This window comes from Rattus rattus, chromosome 2, assembly GCF_011064425.1.
Source record: "Rattus rattus isolate New Zealand chromosome 2, Rrattus_CSIRO_v1, whole genome shotgun sequence".
NCBI classification, from domain to species: domain Eukaryota; kingdom Metazoa; phylum Chordata; class Mammalia; order Rodentia; family Muridae; genus Rattus; species Rattus rattus.
Genome location: NC_046155.1, coordinates 36,430,056 through 36,453,575, shown reverse-complemented (window position 1 = coordinate 36,453,575; position 23,520 = coordinate 36,430,056). Strand labels below are relative to the sequence as shown.

Below are 23,520 nucleotides of genomic sequence, written 5' to 3'. Positions count from 1 at the left end.
GTGGGGGGAGGGCACAGGGTTAAGCACTCAGAATCAGAAACACAGCACACAACACCCTGCTCCCCACGGGAAGCACGGGGAGGCCTAAGACGCCTCAACATACTAACTACATTAAGACCACAATTATCAAATAAGTTCCTGGACCTCAAAAAAAAAAAAAAAAAATAGCCACATGTGTGAGGGGACCGTCTGCCATGACTCTTCAGTCTAAAGGGCAGGTTCTCCTCTGTAAGCCGCCAGCCCATAAAAGCAGGGCTAGACCAAGATCCCGTGGGCTAAGTCACTCTTACCACAATCGGAAACTTTGTTCCAGGTGGAAGCTTAGCAGTTCTCGCTCTATGCTCTGGCCCTCTGGGGAGAGTTAATGATCAACACCTGAAACTTCAATGAATTAAGAGTGGCTGTGATTTAGATGAGCCCTCCGGCAAAAGTACTTTGAAGATCAGTTCTTCATTGTAAATAGCTGTTAGTTCCCAGCGTGAGACATTTAATTCACCTTTCAGGGACTTTATAAAGCTTAAGCAAGGAGGGGGCTGAAGAGGTGGCTCAGCGGTTAAGAGCACTTGACTATTCTGAGGTCCTGAGTTCAATTCTCAGAAATTACATGATGGCTCAGAACCATATGTAGTGGGATCTGATTCCCTCTTCTGGTGTGCATGAAGACAAAACCTCACATACATAAAATACATGGGTGAGTTATGTCTTTAAAGAAAAAAGGTTTAGGCAAATGAACTAAACTTCTCCTCATGCCTCTTACAGTTACTCTAACCCTGGGGTTTTCAACAGATGTAGTTACAGGCTGGGCAAGTGTCTTCACAAGGACCTTCTGCACAGCTTCAGGTTACTACAAAATATGAGGTGGACAGCACTGTACAAACCTGATCCCGACCATCACTCCCATTTTATTAATGCCCTTATTATGTACAGAGCTCGCTTAATCTTTCCATTCTCCTCATGCAGTGGTTCATGGCTACTGGGAAGGTCACCTTCCTCAACTCCAAGAAATAAAACCTGGTGATTAAGTGAGTTGCCCAACTGCAGTCAGTCAGGGAGCTGACTTGTGGCAAAGCAGGAATTACAGAGAAAGAGGAAGCGTGGGAAGGGGAGAGGCTGAAGGTGTACCTAAGCAAACAGACACGGCTTTCCTCAGCTCTCAGTTTCCACCCTCAGTCCCCTTTTCAAGGTACAAATAATAAAATCTGGTGAATGCAAACAGCTGCTCTACGGGAGGTTTGCAGTATTCCCTCCTTCTCCAGGTAAAACAAAGGCAAGCCTTGCAAGAGTGTGCCAAGTCGGCCAGAGGAGTCCCTGAAACGGTCTCACAACGAGCCCCATCAGAAAGGAGAATGTGGGCTGGGGATGTGGCCCAGTTGGTAGAATGCCTGCCTGGATAAAGCCCTAGGTTCAAACCCAGCACCAAATAACCTGGTCTGCAACTAAAAACACCCAGGAGATGGCCATGGGAGGACCAGACGGTCACAGTCATCTTCTGCTATACAGTGAGTCCCAGGCAAACCTGGGATACATGAGACCCTATCTCATAAAAGAAAAATGCAGCAGACACACGGGCTGCACCAATATATAAAGCTTTCTCTCTCCTAGTTTCAACTCTGACATAGTTTTCTTTTATTTCCATGGTGGATCTATGAATTCAGCTTCTGTGTACTAAAGCAGGAAGAACCATTTTTACATTCCAAAAGAATCCAACCTGAGTTATTTCTCTGAGGCAGTGGCTGTGAAAGTTGGGCTTTCTAACTCTAGTGACCATTAATGCAGTAGGAACTTAGTGTGGCTAGTCACTGAGTACACTGATGACAGTGTCCCACTTAGGAAAAAGAATTATTATTTTTAAATTCGCTTTTGGGAGTTCTTTTTTTAAACCTGAAAATTTTCCTTTTTCTTCTGTTTAAAGCTATTTAAAACCATTCTATTATAGTTGTTTAATATGTAAGTTGTATTGCTATACATAAAGTATAATTTTTTAAAAATAGGAAATGTGTAACAGAGAGACTGCAAAGAACCATTAGTTCTTGTATGAAAATAATTACTGTAGTAGACATAATAGGTTTATATGTGACTTGTTTTTTAAAAGCATGCATGAAACCATGCAAACAGGAAAAAAAAGAATCATAACCTTTGGCAAATAAATAAGTATTTAACTATATGAAACCAATTGTGGTTTTTAACAGCAGGTCAGCAGGGGCTGGAGAGCTGGCTCAGCGGTTAAGAGGGCACACACTGCCCTTGCAGAGGACCTGTCTTCAGGTCCCAACACTAATGCTGGATGGCTCCTGACTACCAGTTCCTGAACTCCAGTTCCAAGGGATCCCATGCCTCCTTCTGGCCTCCAAGTGCACTATACACCCGAGCACAAACCCAGACACACACACACACACACACACACACACACACACACACACACACACACACACACAATGAAAGTTTTAAAAAGCATTTCTTTCATCTGAAAAAGAACATTTACAAAAACAAGAGCAACGATCTCATGTGAAACAGAAATATTGCAGTGTCCTCAGCCCCACAGCACGATACCAGTTCTATTCAACCCTGTTCTGGTAATTCTAAACAGTCAAAGTAAAACAAGAAACAAAACAAACAAACAAACAAAAAAGCATAGTAAAGAAGAAAAAAATTACCAAATAACAGGACTGTGCTAATAGGAAAATACCAAGAATCTAATGATAACTTCCACCCGCAGAGAATATAGTGGATCATGACAAACTGACACAGCTTCAACTAGAAATGGTCACGATAAATCACAAAATCGCACTTCTACATATGTTGAAGAGCTGTGGAAGCACTAAAGACCAAAATTGGAATTCCAGAGACACAGCCTCTGGACTGAGTCCAGCTCCACACTTCTCCAGAAGTGTCTGCCAATTCTAGTGCAGATTCTGCTTGTCCCACACAGGGGAGCTCTACTACTAAAGGGGTAATATACGGTGACGAAATGAGGTGGATGTGGCAGGTTAATGCTGCAAGGAGCTCCAAGCTAGTTCTTCCTACAGACTCTCTAAAGTTCCACTGCATAACTAGCTACCAGGATGGATCGAAGAAAATGACAGCAAATATCAGAGAAGACACATAGAGCACCAGAACTCATACACTGCTACAGGAGCACAAACCCATACAGTCATCTCAAAAACGGTTGCAAAAAGCATGGAGGTTCACTCCTATAATTCAGCCCTCCAGAGTACGGGGACAGGAGGATTGCCACAAGTTCAAGACAGGCCTGGCCTAGAGTGAGACACTGGCTGAAGAAGAAGGGAAGAGAGGAGAGGGGAGGGGAGGAGAGGGGAAGGAAAAACAACCAAACTCTGTCACTAAATAATAATGTTGACACTGTGACCTAACAATTCAGTTAAGATGGACATAGAATCTTATTAGAGTATATTATTATAGGAATACTATATATAATGCCTAGTGACTAAAAAGAGAAATACTGAGGTTCAATCACACAAATGAATAACACATACCAAGGACAAACCAAAACACAGCAGTGAGGTTGGCCTCACGATGTGAGGTCGAGGGAAGAGGCTGGATTCAGGAATGAGTGCTGTACAACTGCATGTGTATCGGGGACAAAAACAAACCAAGCTATTTGCTCAGCGGGAAGGCCACTGCCTTGGGAAGGCACAGCAATTAAAAGGAACACAAGGAAGTCTTCCTGCTCACGTGCTGGTTACACAGGTATGTTCAGTTTACAGAACAACATCATGCTACACACATATTACATTTCAATCAAAAGTCCTTTTGAAAACATCATAAACACAGTAAAATTTAAAAATCAATTATTAGCATAAATACCAATCATCAAAGGTTATTCTGAAAACCTTACCAATATTCTAATCCAAGAAGGCTAAAACATAATAGCCTAATGACTGTGACAATGACTCTAACCCTTTCTGCTGGGTCCTGTGACAACTACTTCTGTTGATGCTATGGAACACAAAAGAGAGGAAACACAACTGAGCTTGGTCTGGTGGCACAGGCCTGGAACCTCAGCAGTAAAGGCTGACACAGGAGGATCTTGATGGGCGTGAGGAGCTAGGCATAGTGGTGCAGAGGCAGGTAGATTTCCTTGAGCCTGAAGCCAGCCTGATCTACACAGAACAGCCACAGTTCCAGGACAGCCAGTCTAAATAATGAGACCCTAGTCAAACAGCAAGTAACAATTTTTAAAAGGCAAAAAGGCCTATATAAGACACAGCACAGACACCGAAGGAAAAGAAGCAAAACTAAATATCTGAACTCACTGTCATTCACATTTCAAAAGCTAGCTTTTAGTAATTACTTAAACTCTAAGTAAAGATTTAAAAATAAGGTGGGTAGGATATAGCTCAGTTGTATTTGTTTGGTATGTGCAAAGCCCTAGGTTTAATTACTAGTACCACAAAAAGCAAACAAACAAAAGGCCTTGATATTCTCTAAAAAACAATTAAGTGGCAAGCACTAAATGCAGCAAAAGTAAAAGCCAAACCACCATCATCATCACTGAATGAGACGGTCCTTTGAACCTGGTGATCATCAATCCGGCTGGATGGTTGACCGGTGAGCTCCAGGGATCACTACCTCCACAGTCTCGTCAGTGCTGGGCTAAGAGACAGGGGCTACCCAGTTACTCGGGTGCAAGGGATCAGTGCTCCAGGTCCCCACGCCTGCCACAGAGCAATCCCTTTACTGACGAAGCCATATTTCCAGCCTCCCAAATGATAACATTTTTAATAAATTTTCTCAAATCTTTCAACCAGTAGAGGCTAGAGGGATGGCTCAGCTGTTAAGAGTGCTTGCTGCTGTTCCAGGGGACCAAGGTTCAGTTCTCAGAACCCACACGGTAACTTATAACTGTCTACAATTCCAGTTCCACGGTACCTGACACCCTCTCCTGCTTCTGTAGGCACAGACACTCTTGCAGTGCACATACACACACACAGCAGGCAAAATACTCATACACATAAAGTTAATATTTTCCAACCTTTATATCAGACAATCAGGATTTGAATTATGAATATTCAGGGAGGCAGTGGTGGCACATGCCTTTAAAGCCTAGTACTCGGGAGGCAGAGGCAGGTAGATGTCTGAGTTCAAGGCCACCCTGATCTACATAAGTGAGTTCTAAGACAGCCAGGGCTGCACAGAGAAACCCTGTTCAAAAACAAAGAAAAAAATTACACAAATACTTTACTTTCAAAAGAATATCATATAAAGTTCTATTTCTTCAAGTTCACACTTAATGTGTATACATGGATTATCTTTCTTACAGATCTTCTGTGAACCCAAAACAGCAAAGGCAGGTAAAAGACTGATTCAAAGATAAATCTAGACCAGTTATTGACCTGTAACTAATTCTCTCAGGACAGGCCTCCAAGGAAAGCAAATCATAAATACCCATATTTCTGTACAGAGGATATATCTCGAAGGCTCTTTTGTATACCACATACACCCTTGTTGTAAAACAATGGTTTAAAAAACAATCTTAAAAAAAAAAGAAAAGAAAAATCCACTGACCACCTTTAGCCTGTTTTAGTAGTTATATTTCATCATTAACAAATGATCGCTTAGTTCCTCAGATCTGAGTGGGATACTACAGACTCTTGGAATTGGACTTTTCTCACCTCATCAAGAATCAAGTAAAGGGCTGGAGAGATGGCTCAGTGGTTAAGAGCACCCGACTACTCTTCCAGAGGTCCTGAGTTCAATTCCCAGCAACCACATGGTGGCTCACAACCATCTCTAAAGAGATCTGAAGACAGCTACAGTGTACTTATATATAATAAATGAATAAATTTAAAAAAAAAAAAGAATCAAGTAAAATGCTCACTTGGGTTATTAAATCAGCAGGGACTCCCTGCATCAGACGTGGGCAGTTTTATAGGTCTTCTCCAGTAAAATACATTTAAGTAAACGCCATTAGGCCTGGCACACAGAAGGCATGGACAAGTGGCAGCCTTACTATTAGAACCATCTTTGTTGCCGTGGTCCCTTAAGGGTGAGATGACAACAGACTGCCTCAGTAACCACTGTGTTATCACTGGCATTCTGCCTGCAGGCTCGTGCAAATTCCAACTGCATACTGTCATCTCCAGAGGTCGAAAACATCAGGCAGACTATCAGGAAAGCAGGTAACTAGCCATTCCTGTGTAACTGCTGTGAGTGGGGCAATACTTTATAATCAGTAGTCCTCGGCAGTTGACAACTTCACCTCCTCCCAGGGGACATCTGGCAATGTTTGGAGACATTTTTGACTGTCACAAATGACGAGTGCTGAGGCCAGGGGGGCTGCTAGGCATCCTGTGGTGCACATGACAGCTCTCACAGTAAGGGATTAACCTGGCTCAAAATGTCAACCAGACCGAGGGTGAAAGAGTATCCTTCCCAGCTCTGCTTTTTTGTCCTCAAAAATAAGGAATGAGAACCATCACAACCAATTCCATAAGCTTAAGACCAGGAGACAGTCTCATCAAAATGAAGAAACTATCATAAACTCCAATCTACCTACCTACCTACATCTAAACAGAAAAGGCTTAAATGAGAAGGAAGAAAGCTGAGCATGAAGGAAAGGGAAGATCTATAGGAACTTGTCTTGGAATGCACAGTCTAGGACATGAGTTAGGGTGGACCTTAAAAAGGAGCACAGACCCCGTGGGAGCATGTACCGACTGACCCTACGGGATGCCACTCAGTTAGGGCCTTGCAGTGAACCAACAGACAGATCCTGGGAAATGAGTCCTCGGAGAAGTTATTCGGCTACAGTCACACAGGCATTAAATGGGGGATTAGGAACCAAATCCAAATCTTTACACACAGAGCCATGCTCGTAACCGCTTCACTATTTTAACTTACCTACAGACTACACAGTTCTAGAAGGATGGTTACTTATAGGTAACAGGAGAGCAAGTCACCTCTGCTCTTTGCGTATATTCTTTGCCAAGTCAAGCTTACTGGACTGGAAGGCACTATTCTCTGCTCACTGAATTTATAGGCTCCAAACCAAACTTGTTCTTGCCCCTCCCCGCCTTTGACTGTCCATCTCACAGCAAAGCTAATTAACAGAGAAAAGAAGCAAGATACAAATGTTTTCAGCTTCCCATCCCTTTCTTCTTCACTCTGCTCCCTGGATTACATAGATAACACGCAGAGTTAGGACTGTCCTGAGCTCTATTTTCAACTGTAAGGGTGTTTAAAATAAGTAACTTGAGCCTTATAATATCTGTATCCCTGGGGGGTGGGGGGACAAGGACAGCACCCTCAATAGGAGAGACCAAGGCCACTCCTGCCACATCCTGTGGAGCTGCTCCTCAGGCTCTTGTCACTCCACACCACTGGTGAGTGATTGGCCCGTTTACGCATAACCTTTGAACTTGGCACACATCTGCAGTGTTCTTGCAGGCCCTCCCTGGTTACACCTCTGCACTTGACTCAGGGCTTGTCTCTCCTACTGGGCTGCCAAGGAAGAGGGTGCTGTCCTTGTCCTACCACGGGACACAGATATTATAGCTCAAGTTCCTTTTTTTTTTTTTTTTTTATTTGTAGACACTGATCTGTGTTCTGCCCACCACGAGGGCCCGAGGCTCTGATTCTTTCCTCCCTGAACAGCAAAGTGTGTCTGTAGCACCAAGAACTTCTTTCTAATTTTGGTTTCTCCACTAAAAACAGCCATGGCTCCTTGAAGAAATGGTTGACACCAATGACTAGAATAAGTACTAATAAACCTGGAACTCCTTAGGGACCAAAAGATGATAAAGTGCTAACAGAATGATTAGACATTCAAAGGACAGAAGCTAGCATTCAGACTGCCAATGCCCATATTTGGAACAATTTGAGTGTTGGACTAATAAGGTCATTCAGTACACAGCCAGTCTGACTCTAGCCAGGGCTACATAAGCCCGTCTCAGAAAACAAAACTGCATAGGCAGAAACCTCTATGGGGATCTGGAGACACAGCTCAGCTGATAAAGTGCTTGTCATGCAAGCACGAGAGCCTACGCTCAGATCCCAAGCGTCCACTTGACAAAAACTGGACATGGTAGTACCTACACTGGAGAGGCAGAGGAGAATTCCTGGAGCTGCCCAGCTAATCTTGGGGGTAGTGTGTGCTCTTCAAAGTCAGTGAGAGACCCCATTTCAAACAGTAAGATAAAGAGCCATAGAGGCAGACATGTTGACCTCCAGCCTCCACACTATAAACACACACACGTGAACATGTGCACACAAACATGATCATAAATCAAGAGCAGGGGCTTGATTCATGAAGGTGTAGTAGATAAAGTGCCTACTGTGTAAGCACAAGGGCATGAGTCCAAACAGCACCCACATCAAAGCCAGGGATGGTAATACTCATCTACTGCTGGGGTATAGGGTAAGGGGTGATTACGAAGCTTGCTGGCCAGCCAGCTCCACATTAAAAGTAAGTTGGTGAGCAATTAAACAACATCACCCTTGGCCTCCACACAGGAGGCAGGACACATGACAGACACACACACACACACACACACACACACACACACACACACACACACACCCCTCACACAGGGCCAGTCCCAGCTACATATTGAGACTGTGTCTCAAAGATAAAACAATAAATAAAACAAATTAATAGTTAAAAAAAAACCAATGTATTAGTAGTTTTAAAGTAGTTTCCCGAAAGATAACAAAAGGAAAAAATAATTATATAAGAAAGAAGGCAAGGATGAACTGTGAAATTGATCAAAGTCAGTAAGGAGACCAGTAAACGCCAGATACCATTTGCTAGCACATAGTGAGAACACTGGCATCAGGCCTGGGCAGACTCTCAGAAGCTGGAAAACTACATGAAACCAGGAGAAATATGTAAACCCAAACTGGGAACATTCTACGAGGTGTGTGAGCTCGAGTCAAGGTTTTAAAAGGTAAAGTAAGACTGTGGGGACTTTATTGTCTAAGACTAAAAGGATCCATAACAAAAGACAACACAAACTCTGAGCTGAACATCTTCATTTAAGGTCTCTAAGAAATGATCCAACAGTGGCGACTGGAAAATCAGAGGAAGACCTGAGGTTTGAGTGGCAGTAGCACACCAGTGTTAACTTTCTTTTTCTTCCTTCCCTCTCTTTTGCTTTTTGATATATATATATAGCTACAATGTGATATTTTCACATATGCATACACTATGGAATGATTAAATGAATTAACATATCATTACCTCATATTTTTATCATTTTGTGGCAAAAGCATTTGAATTTTACTTTCTTAGCAATTTTGAAACATATGTCACCATTGGGAAAACTTATTTCTTGGCTGGGCCACAGCTCAGTGGCATAGCACTTGACCCTGGGCTTGCCCCTGCCACAGTGCAAACAGTAGTCCTTAAAGGCCTTGGTCTTTCTCACAGTCCATCTCTGATTCTTCCTTCCTTCTACTCAACAGCATGGATTTACAGGTCCAGCTTCCCCCAAAGCCTTGTGTGGCCCGGAGCATCATATCCTAGAACTCGGCTGTTGACCAAGCCCAAAGTTTACAGTCCTATACAAATTACACAGCCTTGTAAATGTCACCTGGTGCCTCTCATCCTCCTTCCTCTGTGGAATACACTTACTCAGAACACCATGGAGTCTTCCGCTGATCCCAAAGAAAAGCTGCCTGCTGGGGCTGGGGATTTAGCTCAGTGGTAGAGCGCTTGCCTAGGAAGCGCAAGGCCCTGGGTTCGGTCCCCAGCTCCGAAAAAATGAACCAAAAAAAAAAAAAAAAAGAAAAGCTGCCTGCCTCTGCATCGGAGAACTTGAAGAAGTCAATGATCAGATCAAGAGCCAAGGTCAAAACCTCAATCCCTCTGACCCAACTGTGTGCTCAGTTACTTCAGAGACAAAAATATCTTGGCATCCCACAGACTCAGCAACTTTCCAACATCCTGAAGTTTTGCCACAAACAAGTCAGGCCGTGGTTCTGGAACCAGATAAATAAACCCTAGAGGTAGCAGAAAAGCAGCTGATCGATGAGACAACTATGTGACTGAGGGGCCAGCACGGTAACTGTGTCTCAACTCTTCCAATGACCAAGAGCCTGGTGAGTGAGCACTCCTGGAAAATGTTCAATACAGGATACATCCCAGCATTGGGGTGGCTGAATCAGGAAGACTTCAGGCTTGAAAGTTGGCCTAGGCTACACAGTAAGTACAAGCAGAACTACACAGGAAGACTCTGACTCATTAAAAATAAACAAAATAAAAATCTTGTGATTCAAAGCACCCGGAATTGAAACAACCCAGGACCACAGACAGACAGATTTAGATACTAAATGGATGCCCGCACATGCCAAGCCCTGGGCTAGGTACTGGGGATAGCCCAAAGGTGACCCTTGCTCCTTCTGAACTCCTGTCCCAAAAAGAAATGTCCTAAAACCAGGTATCCTATAAGCTGAGCAGATCAGGCCCAGTGCTCACTACTGGACCCTGGTAGTACTCCTTAAAAATACCTAACACCTTGGAAGCTGGAATATACAACAGCATAGAGAAAAATGGCAGAATGCAGAAATTGCTAGAAAGGCCTCACTCACTACCTCTCCCTCTAGTTTGTTTCAGGACATAGTCTCATGTAGGCCAGGCCAGCCTACCGTCAAACTCCTGACCCTCCTTCTCTGCCTCCAGGTGAGTGTCACCAAGCCCATCACCCTTTCTCAATTATGTCAGTGTGAATTACTGAGGTCTTTACTTCTTCCCTCGCATCTACTCCCCCAAGATTTCCCATTCTTCTTCTCAGGCTTTTCTTCTCCACTAACTTCTTCCTTTAACACCTACTGACTCCCTTACCCTCCTTGCTCTTGACACCTACAGACTCCCTTACCCTCCTTGTTTTTGCTCAAGCCTGCTCATTCCCAATATCTGATTTTTCCAAACAGTATCTCATTTTTTGTTCTTCAGAATGACTGTGTCAGATCCCATGAAACTTGCCTTCTATCCTTTACTGTTTGCTGATGACCAACAAAATGGTCTTTTATCTTTTCTCAATATCCCATTTCTCATCAAGCCCGTCTGACTGAGCACATCTACCATTCAACCTCTGCTATCATCTTCTGTCTGAAGTGGACATTTTTGGTTTCTTTGCAAACTCAGTTGTGTCATGTGATACTTTTCTGGATGTGGTCTGATGAGAGAATGTTTTGCTGAAGCAGACACTTGAGAGGACATGAGTGATGTTTTGAAAGAGTAGAAGTGAACGCCACTCTTGCATTGGTCCACCTTGCAACACTTGGCTGACCCCACTCCTCCTGGTATTCCTGCTGCTTCTTGTCGCTTCCACACACTAGTGCTGATATGATGGAGCCTCACAGCTTCTTCTGGATGGAACTGCTGCTACCGATCCGTGTTTGGTGTTTTGGGCTGGACTGCTGCTATCCTGACAATGAAGACTGGTTTTGTCCCTAAAGAACTACTTCTAGGGGTTGGGGGATTTAGCTCAGTGGTAGAGCGCTTGCCTAGGAAGCGCAAGGCCCTGGGTTCGGTCCCCAGCTCCGAAAAAAAGAACCAAAAAAAAAAAAAAGAACTACTTCTAGCAGGTTTGTCCCTACAGAACTGCTTCTAACAGGTCCACATCGCCCTTGTCCTGTTAACCATCTTTCTCTCCTACCTTTGGTTGGAGGGCTAGAAAGAAGGGTGAAGAGTTTAAGAGTGAAGTAGGTTTTAAAACACCTAAGCGTACATCTGTCCTCTGAACTCCCAAGCTCTCCACATTCATTTCCTCTTTATCCCTAAACAGCAGCATTCCTCAAGGATGTACCCTCTACATCTCTCCATAAATATTTTCTGTACAACCACGCTGGACATCCATACTCTCACCTCTACACCCACTGTGAGAAACCACCTTCACATTCTTGCCAAAGGCCAGTCATATTTCAATGGTTCTAGCCAGTCTCCCCACCTATCGTCCACTTCCAACTCAGACCACTATGTATGTCCTTTCCAAAACAACCTCACCATCTGACTTCCCATCTCCACCAAAGATGCCAAGCTACCTTCAGGGAAGTGACGTAATGACAGCTAAGCCCTGAGGCACCTACATGAGCGCAGCTGAATTCCTATCTGGCCGAGCCACCTACTATGTATCAATTTAATCCAATCCTTTGAGCACCAGCCTCTTTACAGAGAAAAGGAGGACTAACAGCACTACTCTCCTGAAGAACTCTAGGGGCCACTAAACAACATGTGCAAGTGTATAATGTATAAACGGCACTCAATAAATATTAACCACTAAACCTTCATGATTAACAGTACCAAGAACAGCTAGGATCTTACAGTTGGACCTACTTCACCTACGTCAGAGGTCGTTCTTAGTTTAGGGTCTTCTACACCCATGTCTGACCTTCAAGCAGTGGGAATTAAAGAAACTTCAGCAGTTCTTAGTACTCATTAACCTAACTTTGACCTTTTAGTCAACTCCTTCCCCTACTACCTATGTATGAACTGGACCTCCATTTTATTTCCCTTCCTAGGTGATTAAGGACTGTCTAGTCCTGTCCAGTATCCTGAGAAGCCCCGTGCCATCCATCTTTCTGAAGGCAAAAGCCAGTTGCCTACAAGGCTGTGCCACTGTGCCCCACTGCAGTACCTGACCAACCTGTTCTCTTGTTGGCATGCCTTAAGAAAAACAGCTACTTGCCAGACAGGACCAACATCTCACCTAGATGGCCTTCTTCCCAGCCTGCAGCTCAATCTCTGTGTCTTCTCTACTCTGAGCCCCGCCTAGTCTAGCCTCACACCGCACTTATCTTAAAGTCATTAATTCTAAGACCTTGGGCTCCACCCTTCCATGCCTAGCCAGTCATTATAGGCCACAGGATCTTCTCTCACACATCTTCTAATGGGTCTCTTTATCCTTGTCTTTTAGATTTCCATGTGTTTGTGTCTCAATGTCTATGCAGCCTACGACTCCTGGACTCGTGCCCCATCTATCAAAGCAGCTGGGACTACAGGTGTGCGCCCATGCGCCCAGCTAGCTCCATCCGTGTTTATCTACCCCTGAGCCTGTCCTGCCCAGTAGCAGGACTCAAATCATGACCTCATACGTGACAGGCCTGTCCGCCACTAAGATATATCCCTAGCCTCTATTTGCATTACTTTGATGTCTACTTAAATTTCAAATTGAGTTTCTAAAAACCAGTGAGATTAATCATCTAAAAACATAACGTCCGTATGTCATGTCATCACCGAAAAGTAGATGGAGCTTTCTACTTCCTAGGGGATAAAAATCTTACTGTCTATTAATGATATTACGAGTTTTCCTGCTTCTTTTAGTCTTTGCTAATCCCATGTTGTCTACCTCTAAGTCTACCAACTATACCCCATTCACCAAACTTTATGGTTCAAATCCTATGTTCTCAGTAAAACCATCCCTTATCTCACAGGTAGAAGAGTGCTATCAGCAGAGCACCACAATGTGAATAAGCAAAAGAGTCAGGCAAGTGACTATGACCAGGAAAGATGATTCTGTAAACAGATCAGAGAGATGGGGGCAGGACAGACTCCATAGGGTCTTCTTGGGCATTGTAGAGACTATGTCTCAACTGAAGAATTTTTGTAATTAAGAGATGAAGTAACTTAGATTTCAAAAGATGATGCTATAGTGGGTGGCAAGACTTGTGTAGAGAGACAGGTTCAGACACAATGAGACCAGTGAAGAGGCTATTCTATTAGTCTGAGTGACGCAGAATAACGTAGGCGAGGGCAGCAGAAAGACGTGATCAGGATTAGGATGAGCACGCTGAGTGGATGAAGGATTTAAGAAAGAAGTCAAGGATGAGTGAGTTATTAGCTTAAACAAATGGAGAAGGAAAGGGATGGACACAGCAATACAGAACATACCTGGCTTTAAAGGTCCTGGAATCAACCTCCAGTAGTACAAGAAAACAACCAAAAAAAATTATTAAAAAAAAAAAAAAATACAAGATCAGGGCTGGGGCAACAGCTGTGTGGATAAAGTGCTTGCCATGCAAACATGAGGACCTGAGTTCAAATTCTACCAGGGAGATGGAAGACAGAATCAGGAGAATCCCAGGAAGAGCATGAGCTAGCCTGGAGTACATAGTGGCAGACAACAAACAAGACCCTGCCTCAAACACAGTAAAAGGCAAAGACAGGCCTCAAGCTGTTCTCTGACCTCCACATATTCACTGTGGCATATGCACATGTTAGAGCAAAGCAGTGAAAGAATAGACTTTGTGGGAAGAGGTTAGGATTGGGAGACAGAAATGGGATATAGGGCTGGAGAGATGGCTCAGTGGTTAAGAGTACTGGCTGCCCTTCCAGAGGTCCTGAGTTCAAATCCCAGCAACCACATGGTGGTTCACAACCATCTGTAATATACATTAAATAAATAAGAAATGGGGTGTAGGGGAGAAGACAGAGGTGGGGTATAGGGGAGAAGACAGATGGGGTGAAGGAGAGAAGACAGATTAGGTGTAGGGGGAGAGGATAGGGCTGGTGGTATAGGGCAGTTGCCTAGCATATACAAAGCACTTGTTCAATTGTTACAGTGACAAAAGTTATCAAGATAGTTTTTGGACACATTAAGTTTAAAATACATATGGGGGGCTAGAGAGATGGCTCAGCAGTTAAGAGTACCAGCTACTCTTTCAGAAGACCTGGATTCAATTCCCAGTACCCACATGGCAGCTAACAATTATTTGTAATTCCAGTCCCGAGATTTGTAACCCTTTTCTGGTTAAACAGGTAAAACACCTATACATATAAAAATAAAATTACACACACACACACACACACACACACACACACACACACACACACACACACACACAGAGAGAGAGAGAGAGAAAATGTTGAGTGGGAAGTTTATTACCTAAATCTGAAATTCAGAAGACTGATCGTAGTAGCAACAGGCTTAGCTCATAGAATCTCTGAATTAAGGACAGATGAGCATCAGTAATGTCCCACACAGAATCCAGATGTCATGTATGCTGCCGAGGTGACTGGGGAACGGAACTGTTCATTTTAGTTAACTTAAAAAGATGCGCATGGCTCCACAAAGCCGTCCTCTGACCTCCACGTGAGCACCCTGACACACATGTACTATGTACTTCCTCCCACACACACCACACACATCATATATTAAATGACGAACAGGTTATATACAATAAACAGCAAACTGGTTTAGGTATAACTAGAGATGGAGATGTAGCTCAATTGGTAACACGCTGGCCTATGTGTGAAGTCCTGGAATCAATCCCCAACACTACATAAACCAAGCATGATAGCTCCTGCTTGTGGAATAAACCTGTAATCTTAGTAAATGGAAGATCAGAAGTTCGAAATCAGCCTCAACTACACAGAGAGTTTCAGGAATACATGAGACCCTGTCTCAAACAAACAACAAAAAACCCACAACAGTGTCTGAACTTGCAATAGACATGTGTTTGAAACCTATAATCCTGGGAGAAAGGAGGACACCTGCCAATCTGAAGTCAATCTGTGCTACCTGGCAAAACACTAACTCCAAAAAGAAGAAGAAGAAGAAGAAGAAGAAGAAGAAGAAGAAGAAGAAGAAGAAGAAGAAGAAGAAGAAGAGGAGGAGGGAGGAGGAGGAGGAGGAGGAGAGGAGGAGGAGGAGGAGGGAGGAGGGGAGGGAGGAGGAGGAGGAGGAGGGAGGGGAGGAGGAGGAGGAGGGGAGGAGGGGAGGAGGAGGAGGAGGAGGAGGGGGAGGGAGGGGGGGGGGAGGAGAAGGAGGGAGGAGGAGGAGGAGGGGGGAGAAGAAGAGGAAGAAGAGGGAAGAGGAGGAAGAGGAGGAAGAGGAGGAAGAGGAGGAAGAGGGAGGAAGTAAAAACAAAAAAAGTAGTTTGGACCAGAGTTGGCCATAATAATAAATGCCTGTAATTCTAGCACTCTGGTGTCTGAGGCAGGAGGATCTCGACTTCAATGCCAGCCCTTGTGCCACATAGCAGGGGGGATTTTATTCTGAGTTAGTGCAGAAACGCTGGTGGCATCTAAAGAACACAGTGGCTCAGGGAAAGTGGCACAGGAAGGGATTAATCTGACAACAAGGATCAGTTTATAGGGAGTTAGACTGTGACCTAAAAACAAGTCTACACTGAAGACTGCACACTGACTTATCGGAACAAGCAGCCTGGGGACTTGGAATGTTGAAGACAGAAAGCCAAACTACCTTGTAGTCCCCTTAGCAGCCATCCATCACCACACGTATGTCTGTCTGATTAACACGTGATGACTATCAGTAAACCTTTGGCATGTATCAGTACCACTCGCTTCCATTAACCCAAAAGCTCAGATAGCGTCACAGCCTCTATCTATGAAGATGTCTCCAATTTGCTGTAACCCTGCCTGATAGCTCAATGCACTTGTTAATTGCACTGATGTGTGCCTTTCTTTTGTTCTGTGAGTGTAAAAGTTCATGTAGACCAGGGCCAATGGCTTATACCTACAACCTAGCACTTGGGAGGCTGAGGAAGGTCACCGTGAATCTGAGATCGGCCTGAGCTGCTCAGTGAGCTGGTCAGAATGAGGTATTGAATTAGATAATTGCTCAACAAATTAAAAAAAAGTTAACCCACTCTTTGTATCATACAAAAAACATTTTAAAAAAAATAGATACACTTTTAAAAGGCAAAGAAGGGGAGAAGCAGTTCTTTGGAGACGAGTTAAAGCTTCTATTTTAGTTTATTTATTTAGACACAGGTCTCACTTATATCTCAGACAGCCCTCTAACTCCTGATCTTCTTGCCTCTGCCTCTCAAGTACAGACATTACAGACATATGCTATCACACCACACAGCTCTGTAACTCCAGCTCCAAGGAAACCCGACATCCTTTTCTAGCCTCTAAAGACACTACACTCACATGTGTACACACACACACACACACACACACACACACACACACACACACACACACACAGACATACAATTAAAAATAAAAATACTAGGCATGGGGTCAGCATTTGGGAGCCAGGAGCAGGAGGATGTCTATAAATTCAAGGCCAGCCTGGTCTAAGTAGTGAGTTCCAGGACAGCTAAAGCTGCATAGTGAGACCCTGTCTCAGAAATAGACAAGCAAACTAACTAGCAAATACTGAGATTAAGGTAAAAATCATCTTTTTTAAAAAAATGAAGTTTAGCCAGGCATTGGTAATGCATGCCTTTTATCCCAGAGACAGAGGTAGAGCAAGAAGATGTCTGAGTTCAAGGCCAGCCTGGTCTACAGTGTCAATTCTAGAACAGCCAATGCTACATAGAAAAACCCTGCCTTGAAACCAAACAAAAACAAAAGAAGGGGGTAGCTTTGTGGGATTGGCTGGCTAGCTCAGATGGGGAAGGTGCTTGATACAATAGCCTGAGGACCTGAGTTTGATTTCTGGACCTATATAAGGGTGAAAGGAGAAAATTAACTCCACACAGTTGCCCTCTGACTTCTAAACAGAAATACAACCACACGTATGTATATATTTAAAAAGGATTTTATCAGGTTGGAGAGATGGCTCAGCAGTTAAAAGCACCAACTGCTCTTCCAGAGGTCCTGGGTCCAATTCCCAGCAACCACATGGTGGCTCATACCCATCTGTAATGGGATCTGGTGCCCTCTGCTGGTGTGTCTGAAGACAGTGACAGAGTACTCACATACAACAAATAAATAAATCTTAAAAAAAGAAAAAAAAAAGAATTTTATGAGATCCACTTTGAAAGAAAGGTAAACAGATATGATTTTAAGGGGAACAAAACCAAATACTTTTCTAAATAAATTAAAAGGAACAAAGGACAAAAGTAGAGATGTTTAATAAAATATTAGAGGCAAAGAAATACAACTCTCCATTATTTATGACTGAAAGCTCCTGAGGGACAGGATTTAAGACCGATTATCTCTGCCATCCTTACACCGCTGAGCATACCGGGCAATCAAAACAATATAGATGCTCGATTAAGGAACTCGAATAGTGGTCAAACAAACAAAAAGCAGTAAGGCCAGACCGAAGGCAAGCCAAGTAAAGGCCACAGCCAAGGTTCCAGGGCCCAATACTCCTAGGAAACCTACCACGACGGAGATAAAGCGTTCTAGCCTTGGCGGCAGAGCTGGACGATAGGTGGACTCTCCGGGTACGTATCTAGGACTCTAAACTACAAACCGTGAGACATAAAGGAAAGCAGCACTGATGAAACTCATACGAACGACTCCCACTCGTACCTACACAGTGACAGACTGGTGTGCGCCCTAATTTCTGAGGCAGATGAGCAGGACATAACTTTCTCTTTTGCAGGCTGATGCTGAGGATACCCAAGGATACCCTGTCCTTTTTAAGATCAAAACCTTTGGAAGAGCAGTCAGTGCTCTTCACACCCCCCACCCCCAGTCATCTCTCCAGCCCGAGGCCTTGTCCATTTACATTACTAAAAGGCATTTGTTCAGTTAAAACTGGTTTAAAACCCCGAATCATCTCCTAAGACTTTGTGCGTTTGAGGCAAGCACTTTACCACTGACTGAGCTACACCCCAGCCCTAAAAGGCCTGACCAGCTAATAGTCAATCACTGCAGATTACTGTCGCCTAAGCATCATGTGGAGTAGACAAACAGAAGAGCCAACAGCAAAGCTGACTAAGGCTCTGCCTGTCTGCCCCAAGAGCTTGCCAAGGACAGGGGATTACTAGGTTCCCCAATACTTAAGATAATTCTATCCCCAATGTCCACTGTAGCTGTACAGAGAACTACTTTTTTTTTTCTTTTCTTTTCTTTTTTTCGGAGCTGGGGACTGAACCCAGGGCCTTGCGCTTGCTAGGCAAGCACTCTACCACTGAGCCAAATCCCCAACCCCGAGAACTACTTTTTATTTACTCATTTTTATTTGTTTAAAATGTTCAAGTTTACATTAACTATCTATCTTCTGTGTGGATATGTACGCGCATGTGTGTACCACGACACTTATGCAGAGGTCAGAGGGCAACTCACAGAAGTTGGTTTTCTCCCACCATGTGGGTTCCAGAGATCAAACTCATATTGTCAGGCTTGGCAACTGGCGCCTTTACCCACTGAGCCATCTGACTGGACCACTTTTAAATGAATTGTCTTACACATCTCCCTGTTAAGAGGTTCTCCCAGGAAACGAATGCTCAAACACTGGCCTAGGCATTGTACCACAGTGGATTGTAACAAGCACTCACCTGTTCTCCCAGGTGACTAACTCTGTTAAAGCATTACTTTTACTATATACAGTAAGACTAACTTCCTTAAGGTCTGAATGTGAGGCTAAAAAGATGGCTCGGTGGTTAAGAGCACTGGCTGCTCTTGCAGAGGACCCAGGTTCAATTCCCAGCACATGATCTTTTGAAACTCCAGTTCCAGGAGATCTGACACCCTCTTCTGACCATCAGTACTAGACTGCACATGCATACATGCAGGCAAAATACTCGCCCACATACAATATAACATTTTTTAAGTGGAATAAAACAAAGATGGGGATATACGGTAGCGTCAAACATTAACTGTTCCTCTCCTAAAAGTATGCTCTGACCCCTTTGATTAGGCCCGACTTTGCCATAGCTTTCATCAGTCAGTCTTATATATAGCTTTTCTGGACGGTTGACTTCATTCATTAAGTTCTGAGCCTTCTGAACTTCCTTCTCTGAGAGCCTTATCTTGAAGCCCGATTCAACAGCAGAAGGAGAAAACCTGTCAGTAAAATGCTCAGAGGGTGTGCGTGCCCATCATTAATCTCCCGTTTGAGAGGCAGAGGCAGGAAAAACATAGCCTGGGCTCCAAGAGGCCTTGTCTCAAGAATAAATAAATTGAGGGCTGGCAAAATTAAGAGTACTTGCTTCAGGGTTGGGGATTTAGCTCAGTGGTAGGCGCTTGCCCAAGCGCAAGGCCTAGGTTGGTCCTCAGCTGGGGGTATTTGCTGCTTTTCAAGGACCTGAGTTCAGTTCCCAGGACCAATGCCTAGCGGCTCCCAAACCACCTGCTATAGCTCCAGAGGATTTGACCCCTCTTCTGACCTCCACCAGCACAGCAGTTGTGTGCACAAGCCCACATACACTTACACACACACACACACACACACACACACACACACACACACACACACACACACAGACTGAGAGAGAGAGAGACTGGAAAAATGGCCCAGCCGTTAAGAGTGCTTCCTGCTCTTGCAGAGGACCTAAGTCTGATTCCCAACACCACATGGCCAACTTACAACCGTCCCTAACTCCAGTTCCATGGGATCTGGCCTTTGTGGGTATACATGCAGGCAAAATACTCATGCACGTAAAATAAAAATAAACCTTCAATTTTAAGAAATAAAAATAAATGTTCAAAAATAGTTAGGACCTAATCAAGTAGAGACTAAAATAAGTAAAGTGTGCATAAAATTATTGAATAATGTGAACCATCTGTGTGTCTGATTTTCTTGGAGGCCACAGGAGGGCATCCCCTGGATCCTCTGGAACTGGAGTTATGGATGGTTGTGAAGCACTCTGTGAGTGCTGGGAATAGAACTTAGATCCTCTGAAAGAGCAACGAGTGCTCTTAACCTCTGAGCCGTCTCTCCAGCCTCAGGCCAGTCTGGTCTTCATAGCGTGGTCCTGTCTCAAAGAACAAAATAAGAACTAACTAGTTAATGGGAGGAGGAGGAGGAGGTAGGACGTACAAACCACCTGGCTCTATTAAACTTAAAACAGATGCCCCTCGGCATGAGAGCATGTCTGTAACCCCAAAAGAACCAAGATCACCACAAATTTGAGGCAAGCCTGGTTTATGTGAAAGTTCCAAGTTCCATGACAGTGAGGGTCATGTGGGTCTCACAACCACAAACGAGGCCGGGAAGGAGCTCATCTGTTAAAGCAAACCTGACTCTGGTTCCTTCATTCTCTAGCACAGCATAAACCACGTATGGTATAGTACATGCCTGTAATTCCAGAACCTGGGGTTGGAAGTAGGAGGATCAGGAATTCTGTTACCCTCTGCAGGGTAGGGATTCAAGGCTCCCTTGGACTACATGAGGTCCTGTCTTAAAAAAAAATAATCTGGAAGTTCTCTATAATCTGCCCAGAGGATCCAAAGTTCAAAGCCAGTCTAAACTAAACAATAGTTTGTCTCCATTTTTTTTTTTAAATTCCAGAAGCATGCATAGTAGTGCCTGTCCATGTGCTCCCCCAAACCTGACCTGTGGTTAGCACACCCGCTTCACTCAGCTCCCAGGGATTTTTTTTCCCCCACACTGTAATGGAGTTTATGGTGTGGTAGGAAATAAAGGGAGGGAAAACAAGTTCCATAAACTCCTTGTTGCTGCTGATCCCTCTTAATAACTCTGCTACCTTCACAGTCCAAGCAGTAAAGACTAAGCCCAGCAGGCAAGTTTCTCTGCTTCCGGTCTCTCCTTCCTTCCTTCCTATACAGATCTTTACATCCAATCTCCAAACCTCCCAGTTTCTTTAGATCACAACCCCCTCCTCAAGTCACAGGTTTTTGTTTGTTTGTTTGTTTGTTTGTTTGTTTGTTTTTTGAGGAGGGCAAGGAGTATTGTGGATTGAACCTAGGGCTTCACACACAGTAAGAGAAGCAAGACCTCTACTACTGGGCTATAGAACCAGCCCTGTTTTATTTATTTTTTTTTTTAATTTCAAGGTCCTTTTAAAAGATGTATTTATTTTTATGTATGTGTACTGTACCTATGCAAACTGCCACTCTCTTCAGAGACACCAGAAGAGGGCATCAGATCTCATTGCAAATGGTTGTGAGCCACCATGTGGTTGCCAGGAATTGAATCCGGGACCTCTGGAAGAGCGGTCAGTGTTCTTAACCGCTGAGCCATCTCTCCAGCCCTTAGTTTTGATTTTTAAAGAGAATCTCCCTAGGCTGTGCAGGCTGACCTAGAACTCCCTCTGCAGGCCTTGAATTGCAATCCTCTTGCCTCAGCCTCCCAAGTAACTTGAGATTACTTGCCGGTGCAACACCAGGCCTGCTTCCGATTGAAAGGTATTCATGAGACCCTTCGGAATACGTATTATTACTCAAAGATTCTGGGGACAGGAGATCCTAACTACAATTCAAGGCCCAGCATTATACAGCATCTGTGCCTTCTTAATTCCCCCAGGGAAATTCCCTAAAGCTTCAAGTAATCTGTTCACTGTCTCCCAACAAACTATCAGCACACCTGGCCTGGATTACATCCACACAGGCCTAGATTCCAGGACCTCGGCCATTCCGCCAAAGATCAGTCCAGATCTCCCGACCCACCTCTGCCCCTCACTGCCCATCCTGCCCACTGTCAAGCTCCTCTCTTGTCAAATGGTTCCAGCCAAATCAACGTTGCTTGGAAGGCAGATCACATAGGGACAAAAGCCCAAACACACAGCGGGTCCTAAATACTAGTAAAATCAAGGGGGACTTTCAAATAATGATCTAAGTAGACCAAGATAATGCTGCCTCGCTCTCTTGACTCACGGACCGAAAATGTGTTGTATACAGAGCAGAGCAGAGCAAAGGGAGCAAGCTACTAACTGGGAGAGCATGCATTCTAAACTTGGTTTTGCCGAAATCTCTGCAACTGTAGGAGAAATCACTAAAATCTCTCTAAGCCTGTGTTGTTTTAGGTGTGAAACACGGCAGATGCCGTGCGGGATTCCAAGGTATCTTTCGGCTCCCCAGTCCCCAGTCTTCTCACTCCCGACGAGGCAGGCAAACTTTTACAGTTCCCAACGCTCACCGCCCTAGTCCAGCAAACTTGGTCCCCGCGGAGACAGCGCTGCGGAGTGAGAAGCGGTCTCTCACGACTCACTGGATCCCCTCACCTCATGGCACCGGGGCCCGCCTCAGGTGGCGGGCTGCTCACGGCAAACAGCCGGAGTGCGCAGCTCCCTGAGCGGCCGGGCTGCCTCTGGCGGCCCCGCGCTCCGCTGCACTTGTGGCGTTCTCCTAGCTATCCGTGGACACCGTCTCCGTCCGCCCTCCCCGCCAGGCCCAACCCTCCCCGGTCCCCCGGGGCGGCCTCGGCGCGAACGTCCACGCACCCGGCGGGCCGGACTGGCAGCGTGAGGGGCGGCGGCGGCGCTAAGTGCTGAATCACCACTTTGCAGCAGCACAGCACAACCACGGTGACCCGCGGGCCGCGTGGGCCTGGACGCTCGGGACACTTACCCACACAGTCGCTTCGCGGGAGGCGGGCGAGCGCCGAGGATGGAGCGCAAGGTGCTGGGCAGCGCGGGGTGCAGCAGCCACACGAGCCCGTTCCGCATACCCCGGCGCAGCCGCTGCGATCTCGGCGAACGCTTCCTTTTGGCGCTGGGAGCCGGCCCTGCGCATTGCGCATGCCCAGTCCGCCGTACCGCGCCGCCTCTAGGGAGAGGGGGAACGATCTCCGCTCCGGGTTTTACGTGGAGCCGGGCGGGAGGGGACGGCCGCAGCCTTGGCTCGGGCTAGCTGGCAGGTGGGTCGTCGTTTAAGCACCGGAGCCTCGGAGGCCCGGCGGCCAGTCCTTCCTAGGCCAGCAGTGTCCTGGCCGGGGTCCAACCCGGCGCGCC

The 23,520-nt window shown here is 45.1% G+C and overlaps 1 protein-coding gene across 1 annotated transcript in view; it reads right to left on the bottom strand.

The window, feature by feature from the left end:
- Ide (insulin degrading enzyme) overlaps window positions 1–23,297 on the bottom strand; it is a 116,937-nt gene extending 93,640 nt beyond the window's left edge. The window contains 1 exon segment of the mRNA XM_032891853.1: window positions 23,138–23,297. Coding sequence (XP_032747744.1) covers window positions 23,138–23,235 — 98 coding nt within the window. The 5' untranslated portion in view covers window positions 23,236–23,297.
- Between the last annotated feature and the right edge of the window lie 223 nt (window positions 23,298–23,520).